Source organism: Mus caroli, chromosome X, assembly GCF_900094665.2.
Source record: "Mus caroli chromosome X, CAROLI_EIJ_v1.1, whole genome shotgun sequence".
In the NCBI taxonomy this organism is placed as follows: domain Eukaryota; kingdom Metazoa; phylum Chordata; class Mammalia; order Rodentia; family Muridae; genus Mus; species Mus caroli.
Window position 1 is genome coordinate 37,678,407 of NC_034589.1, and position 8,709 is coordinate 37,687,115.

An 8,709-nucleotide genomic window follows, 5' to 3' on the forward strand; every position below is an offset into this window, starting at 1 on the left:
CAGGAACTATTCTTTTTGTCAATTTACTGAACACTTTAGTATTAAGTATATCCAGCCTCTTGTACTGGGTGTCAGAATGACAAAATTCACATTCAAAAAAATTCACATTCAGTGGGAGGGAAACTATACATAAGACACTCATGTGGTTATTCTACCACAATCTGGTGAATGTAATAATAATAGCTATAATGAAAAAGAAATCATCATGAAAGCTTGAATAAGGGTTTCTTTATGTAAATGAAGTCACAGAATTATAATTAGGGGAAAAAAAACAGAAAGGACCTACATAGCAAAAATCATTGCCTCTATAAAATAAAGAGTATTTAAGGATCCCTCCTTCATATGTTTAATTTGTGGCACTCTTACTCCTACAAATACTGTACCTTTTCACTGATGTCAGACTCTAAGGCTGGATAGATGTCTGTAGGTTTTCAACAGAGCAAGTAGTGAGTACTTCTAGACAGCCTTTTGAGATGATTTAAAACCAGTCTCCCTGAAAGCAAGCACCTGAAGACTGTACTACCTGTATCCTTCCTTTGCTATTATTACAGGATGTTCTTGCTGCAAGAACTCTGTCCCTGAGCTGCTTACATGGGGACATGGTTAATGTAGCTAGGTGACGCACTTGTAGAGATTGCAAAGCTCTCAGAAAAACATCCAGTAGTGCTTGGTGAATTGTTTTTCCTAAACATCTCTAAATTAGTAATTAATCAAATGTTTTTGACAACTGATTCAACATTAACTATAAGCAGACTAAATCAGCCTCTGGATAATTCAATTTTGTTTGTCATTAGTGCTTAAATCAAATTTATCACATGTATTTTTGCCAGATAAGGCACTTTAGTTTCTTTCATTGGCTTTTGTGGGCTCTCTCTCCCCCTTCTTTCTCTCTCCCTCCCTCCCCTCTCTCTTTCTGTGTGTGTGTGTGTGTGTGTGTGTGGTGTGTATGTGTGTGTTTGTATGTGTGTGGTGTGTGTGTATGCAGTGAGGATGTGTGTGGTGAATGTATTGTGTGAAATGAGTTTGTTTATGTGTATGTATGGTATATATGTGTGAGTGGTGTATATGTGTAGTGTGTGGTGTTTGTATGTGTGTGTGTGATGAGTATGTGTGTGAGGTGAGTGTGTGTACAGTGAGTTTGTTTGTGTGTGTGTGTGTGTGGTGTGTGGTGAGTATGTGTGTGCACATTGGCTTTTGTGGGCTCTCTCTCTCCCTTCTTTCTCTCTCCCTCCCTCCCCCCTCTCTTTCTCTGTGTGTGTGTGTGTGTGTGTGTGTGTGTGTGTGTGTGGTGTGTGGTGTGAGTATGTGTGGTGAGTGTGTGTTTATGTGTGTGGGCAGTGAGTTTGTTTATGTGGTATGTGTGTGCGCAGTAAGTATGTGTGTGGTGAGTTTGTTTATGTGTAAGTGGTGTGTGTGTGGTCAGTGTATATATGTGTGTGTGTGGTAAATGTGTGTATGCAGTGAGTGTGTATATGTGGTAGGTATGTGTCTATGTGTATGTGTGGTGAGTGTGTGTGTGCAGTGAGTTTTTATGTGTGTCTGTATGTAATATGTGTGTGTATGTGTGTACAGTGAGTGTATGTATGTGGCAAGAGCGTATTGTGTGCAGTGAGTTTGCTTGTGTGTGTGGTGAATATGTGTGTGGTGAATGTGTGTGTGCAGTGAGTGTGTGTATGTAGTAGGTGTGTGTATATATGTGTGTGGTGAGTAGGTGCAGTAAGTTTGTTTATGTGTCTGTATGTGGTGTGTGTGTGTGTGTGTGAGTGTATGTATGTTTATGTGGCAGGAGTGTATTATGTGCAGTGAGTTTGTTTATGTATGTATTTGTGTGTGGTATGTGTGTATATAGATGTGATGTATGTGTGTGGTGTATGTGTTGTGTGTGTAGTTGTGTGATGAGTGTGTGTGGTGTGTGTGTGGTAATTGTGTGTGTGTGGTGAGTGTGTGTGTGGTGAGTGTGTATGGTAAGTGTGGTGAGTGAGTGAGTTTGTGTGCTGTGAGTTTGTGTGTGTGTTTGTGGTGTTTTCACAGTGCATGTGCATGGTATATGTGCATGAGTGTGCTGTGATATGCTAACATATATGGAGGCCAGAGTAAGACATTTGGTGATTTCCTCTATTGCTGTCTACCTTGGAATCAGAGCCTAGCCTTTTTGGGTAGTCTGGCCAGCATGATCATAGTCTGTCTAATTCTGACCCCCCCCCCTACAAAATTACACAATCAATCAATTAACCATGTGCCTAGAGTTTTCTGTAAGTGCTAAGGTTCCAAACACAAGTCCTCATACATACAAAGCAGCACTTTTATGCACTCAGCAATCTCCTCAGCCATCAGTGAGTTTGTCTGTTTCAAAAATTTTTTTCTTCCAACAACAAAAACAACAACAAACCAGAAATCAATTCATTTCAAAGGGTAAAGCAGAGGAACATAAACATTTAAGTCAGTAAAATGCTTGCATAAGTAAAGAAATGAGACAATTTTTCACACTGCAATGCTAGGTGACTAGTATGTGTTTGTATTTCATTGTAGAATGCAAGTAAACTGTGGGAGAAAGGTGGGAGGCTCCTAAATCCCCACATGTCCTCGAGATGTTATTGAGAGCTGAGGACTCTGGGGGAATGGAGAGCTGGTTTTCTTCAGGGCTGAGGCACCTGGTAAGTGGCCTCTGATCCAGTAGCAGTGCTTCTAAACCTTCCTGATCTTGTGGTTCTCATGTTGTGGTGACTGCCAAGCATGAAATTATTTCATTGCTACTTCATAACTGTTATTTTGCTACCCTTATGAACAGTAATGTAATATGTGCTATGAAACAATCCCCCCCCCCCCCGCTGCCAAAAAAAGGTTGCAACCCACAGGTTCAGACCCATTGTTCAAGTAGATGACCTAACACCCTGCTACATACTGGCAGGATTAAATATACTCAGTGGGATAAAAATTAGAGGACATAACGTTTGTAAGGAAACATAGTAAGGAAGACTTCTAATTCTGGAAAAACTTAGAGGGGATTTGATCAAAACATGTTGTATATATGTACAAAATTCTCAAAGATTAACTATATATTTTAAAATCCCAACTCAGTTTATACATGCACTACAGTAGACCTCTTAATATTAGAATTTAATACTTAAAAATTATTACATATTTTTAAGATAGGAATATGATCACAATTAGGCTACTTATTTAGTAAAATTCAGCCAAGCCACCTGATTGACTTCAAAAAGATATACCTTACAATATGATAGATTGAAAGTGATTTGGTGATAATATGAATGACCAAGCCAGAGGTGAAAATAGACTAATGCTTTGCCTTCTATTCTTTATCTGAAATCTCATCTAATATGGAATGATTTTTTTCTGAATTTCCCAATTTATATAAATTGCACCCTCAAATACCATACTACTCATATGAAAACAGGCACCCTATAGTTTAATTAATTTTTAAAACAATTACATTTCTAAATTTATAAAAAGTATAAGGAAAAAAGTCAAATTCATTTCTGATAAAAAGAAACTAAGTATTTTAAAGAAATCCTTAAATTCCATTTTTTTTCATTTTAAAGAATTAATATCCAGTTATATATGAGATGTAAATATTTGTTCATCTTTTTATTTATTTTCATTGGTTATTTTATTTGTTGACATTTCAAATATTATCCCCTTTTTCTGATTCCCCCCCAAGGAACCCCCCTATCCCATCCCCCCTCTTCCTGCTTCTATGAGGGTGTTTCCCCACCTACCTATCCACTCCCATCTCCCTGCCATCACATTCCCATACACTACTTTTAAGCATCATATATTACCTCATTGAAGAATGTATGTAGTACTATATAGCAAGACCTGCAAATGAATTAGGGCAATTTTAAAGAAAAACAGAGGTGGGGAACACAGAACAAAGTTCTTTATTATGCAACAGCAAATGTTTATTACAATTTGTAGTGCAGGTTTCCATTGGCAAAAGAAAAATCATCAAATAATCACTGATTGCCTTTGTTCGGCCTTAGTATACAAATAAAGAAAAGAGGGCAGTTTACAATCTCTGCTTTTAAATCATTTGCAGCAGAGATAGAAATATACATGCAAGCAAGAAAATGCACAGATTAGTTGCAAAACTTTATAATTCTATGAAATAGACCTGCATAATCTTTATAAACCAAAAATCTGACCATTGTGTATTCTTGACTCACCTTTAGATCCTTTCAACAATTTAGGTTTAGGACTGAACAACATGTAGTGTATCAACACCAATGCAAAATACATGTTTGATGTTTAAGAAAAAGGAAGCATGACCCAATACCAATCCAGGGTTAACACATCCTAACCAGCTTGAAGCAAGGCCTGGCTCCTTTCTCATTTTCAGCCTTCTCACCTAGGGAGAAAACCAATATATCTGCACAGCATCCCATTATCTCTCTTTATCTGAACTGCACAGTCCTTTAATCAGACCTATCTTTTTAATCCCCAGCTCCTCTATTTGAAAATTATACTGCATTGTCAAGATCCCATATTATCACATTTCAAGGCATAGAACCCGAGGTTTAGTAACAGATCTATTCTACTTGAAGTATGAATCTTTCAAGTTCACAAAATAAACATTTGGAGCTTCCAAAGGGGGAGTTTCTCTCACAGTGAGCTGGATAGGCTCAGACTTCTTCCTTTGCACATTTTTTTTCTTTCAATTTAACTCACAAGCAGATTTTGAAAGTTTAAAATATGCTCAAATATAACATTTGGTATTAAAATAGCAACAGCAAAAATATCCAGTCTATACCTTAGAGCAGTATATTTTCTGCCCTGTCTGCCATACATTCTACATTTATGTACTTAATATCCCTGCATCGAATGATGGCACTGAAACTCTGTGAAATTTACTCAAATGACAGCATTCAAATATATCCACAAGTCTTGATAGTACTAAGGCAAGAAGTGAAAACAAGTGCATTCTTTGATCAGTATGAAGACAGAGCCTAAAAATGAAAATAAGGCTTGAAAGAAAAACACTGAGTTTTGGATTACTCTTCAACACTCAAATGAGCAGAATACTTGAATACCTAAACCATCCTCGTCAGCTGAGATTTTTGATAGAAACACGAGATTCTACGACAATTATTTCCACATAAGAAACTTTTTAGAAAAGTGAGTTTCGCACCAACAACATACAAATTATATACATATACCATGATCACAATTCATGAATGACACATTTCCAAAAGTAGGCAAACTGGAACATGGAATGTTTTTTTTTTCTTTTTTCTTTTTCTTTTTTTAACACTGGAACAAGTCTACAAAACTATGATTAGTGTTCCTGAACAAATGTCCAAACTCTGTTTATTAGAAAATATCCTTAATACATCACACATGATGAAAACTAAACTGCTAATAATAGTAACACAACACTTACACAATTTTAACTTCTCAACAGGATTTTCTTCCATAATAGACTACATGGATCACTCACTCAAAAACAACACAGCTAAGAATTAGTGGAAAGTATATGCATGAAAAGTCCAAAGAACGGTAGGGAGGCCCAGAAAACTCTCAAAGCCAACTTCTGAGGGTTCCATCTCTTTCTTTCTTCTGAGAAGCGCACTGGATACTCTGGGCCAGTTCCACCTGGACAAAAAGAAAAAAGAAAATAGAAAAAGACAAGAGTTAAAACAGCATGCACAACATGAATTACAATTAGATTGAACTAAAAGATAAAGCCCATACTCTGAGAAGGAATCTTGTCCGCCTTAGCTCCAGAGGCCTGCGTAGTTGCCATGGAGGCCTGACGCCAGTGGTCCCCCGCCTACGAAGAGCTTCATCTCGGGCCAGTTGTAGCAGTGAGTGTAGAGCGCATTGGGGAAATCTTCTACACCAGCAACATAATTCTCTAGGAGATCATCCTGGTTGATCCAGCCACTGCCACAGGTGAGCTTGAGCTTCCTTCCAGAGGGCACAGGAAACATGTCTGGATTGGCCGCGGATCTTTCCTCAAGGAACTTCTGGGCACGGATGTCATAGAAGAGCAGAGAACCGTGGCCTGTTCCCACAGTGACGATATGCTGGTGGACACTCAGAGAACGCACACCGGTGCCTCCCTCTCTGGAGCACAGTGGCGGGATGTTCTGCTGGCCTTGGCGAAGATCCAGGAATGAAACGTGAGACTGAGAACCCACTGCGTAGAGGGAAAACTCATCACAGTAGGTGAGACACACGTTCTCACGGCAATAGGGCAGCCTCAGGGATAGCAGCCGAGACAGGGAGCTTCGGGCTTTCCACAGGTGGAAGTAGCCATCCAGGGACACAGCTCCCAGCTCCTGGTTTTTGTTGCTGAAGGCAAGGGCTCTCACTTTGCGGTTACCTGGATTGGTAGTGGCTTTGGGGATGGCCTCCATATCTGTAGGACTGATGTGAGCATACACAGGTAGTCCTGCATCCTTGTGCCAAGCAATGCTGCCATTGAACATGTCAGGATCCACCTTCCAAAGTGCCACGGTGCCGTCGCGGGAGCCACTCACAGCCACGGTGTCACTCATCCAGGCAATGGCAAAGATCCAGTCCCTGTGGCCTTGGCAATCTCCTAGGCACACCGGATCCAGAGTGGGCAACTGGTATACTGCCAAGCTATTGGGGTTTTCACCTCCAGTTGCCAAGAGGGTCTTGGAGGGATTCAGCTCCACAGCATGAATGCCACAGGAGGGCGGGCCACGAGACAGGTCGGGCACCCTGTCGCGCATCAGAGGAATGCGCATGATGTGGTCGGTCTTGACATCAACCACGAAGAGCGTGTTGCACTTGGTGCCACACACCACCTGCCTGGCATTGAGCCACTGCGATGCGAACACCTTATTGAGGGGGCCTAGGGTCAGCTGGCGCTCCCTCAGCAGCTCGGGCAGCCTGAGGACCCCATAACTGCGCAGATCTCCCTCGAAGCCAGCGAGCCCCGGGTGGCCATCTGCGCCCAGCGCTCGGCCCTTCAGGTAGTTCACCATGGAGAGGTGAGCTACGGGCCGCCGCGGCCTCTTGGTCAGCAACATGGACCCCTCTGCGTTGCCCTCCCCAGCTGTCGCCATCGGAGCTGCGGGGCCTGGCGATGAAGAAGTCCCGGCGCCCTGATCGACCTCGGCGGCTTTCCGCTTCCTGCTACCTGTTTGCTGCGGGCCCATGGTGGGCGGCGAGCGGTTGGAGGGCCCTGCAGGCTGTGGCGTCTCCTGCTCTGCGGGAGAGGGCTGCGTCTGGGAGTCGGCCTGACGCATGATATCACCGGGAGCTGGAGGCTAAGGAGCTAGTGAGAGAGCGATCGACCGATCAGCGGGGAGCCTACCGAGTCCGGAGAGCCTTGGCGGCAAAGGAGGTGGTGGCGGCGTGACCCGGCGAACAACGCGAGGTCGGGCGGAAAGAGCCGAGCGAGCTCGGGAGGATCGGCGCTGAGGCCGAAGGTGCGGCTAGAGAGAGAGTGGAGACTCTGCTGCCAGCCAGCTCAGGAGTGTGGACTTCTGGGCCTTGAGCGACGAGTCCGTTGGAGATAAAGACTAGGGGCGGGTGGGAGGAGGCTCTGAGGGTGGTGTTGGAAGAGGGGGCGGGACGGGCTGACTTTAAATGACAGACGTGATGGGAGGTGTGCAAGGGTGAGCTTTATGGCTTGAAGATCATGGCAAGAGTAGTGATCTCATGCCCAGCCAGAAGGGGGCGGTAGGTAGTAGTAATGCCTACAAGGTATAACCAAAGAGATACCAAAGCACAAAAGGAACTCGGAGGGGCAGGGATTCATTACTCTCTGGTTAGTGGTCCAGCATGTCCCCAGGATCCAACAAGTCAAACTAAGCCACCTCCACCACAGCAGTCAGATACTCTTCTTACTCCTACTAAAGTCTGAAACACAACATAGTCAATCTTGGGAGGAGGCAGTCAGCGCCTTTGTCATTATTCTCAGGGGAAGAAAACAAAAGTTTGCTTGTTGTAACTCAGGAAAACTCTTCACTAAGATAACTTGGCAGAAAATAAAATTGTTTGAAAATGACAGTTTTCTTTTGAACAGCCATTTGGCTGCTCGTGGTAGTTTATTTTCAAGGAATTTTTTTTTTCTTTTCTTTTCGTTGTCCTCAAATTAAATGTTCTGTGCTGTTGCAACAGAATCATTTGAAGAGACAATATTAAATGACAGATCACTGGGCCTCAGATTCTCTCTGCCCATGATTATGCCCAGGACTTGCTGGTAGATCAGGAGAAAGTGGAGCTGGGCGTTTGGCGATCTCTTTTAGCTCACAATATTAAGGTAATGGTCTAGAACACTACAAGTGAGGAGCTGGGGACGAAAGTTCCCATTGTCAGTCCCAGAGGCCCATGACCTTAGACAGAGCCCTCTGAGTCCTTGGGGTAGTAATATAAAGGATAACCAGAAGTTTTAATGCACAGAATGAAAGATAAAGAGAATTTTCTAAAAGCAATGAAACGTTTTGTTGTATTTTTGTTTTGGTATTAGTTTTTTAAGCTTCAAGATATCACATATCATGACAGACCTATACTTGGTCGCTAAGTAACACTGACTTTAATTAACATTACATAGAGGCTAGTGCCTGATACTGAATCTAAATATATCATAATCCTCCTCCACAGAAAGTAGTTTGTTCAAGTACTGGGCAGGGCATGAATTCATTTTTTTCTGACTAATCAGTGTACTGTAAGAACACTTTCATGGTGTTTTCTCCCTAAATACACCATCACATT

At 42.4% G+C, this 8,709-nt stretch overlaps 1 protein-coding gene across 1 annotated transcript; it reads right to left on the reverse strand.

Annotated features, from left to right (window-relative positions):
- Nucleotides 1-3,880: 3,880 nt before the first annotated feature.
- LOC110286664 (DDB1- and CUL4-associated factor 12-like protein 1) lies at nucleotides 3,881-7,510 on the reverse strand. Its single transcript, XM_021153187.2, has 2 exons — nucleotides 5,710-7,510; nucleotides 3,881-5,610 (listed from the first exon to the last, which is right to left on the reverse strand). Exon 1 carries the CDS (start codon nucleotides 7,236-7,238, stop codon nucleotides 5,733-5,735), a length of 1,506 nt encoding a protein of 501 aa, XP_021008846.1. The 5' UTR covers nucleotides 7,239-7,510; the 3' UTR covers nucleotides 3,881-5,610; nucleotides 5,710-5,732.
- Nucleotides 7,511-8,709: the final 1,199 nt, after the last annotated feature.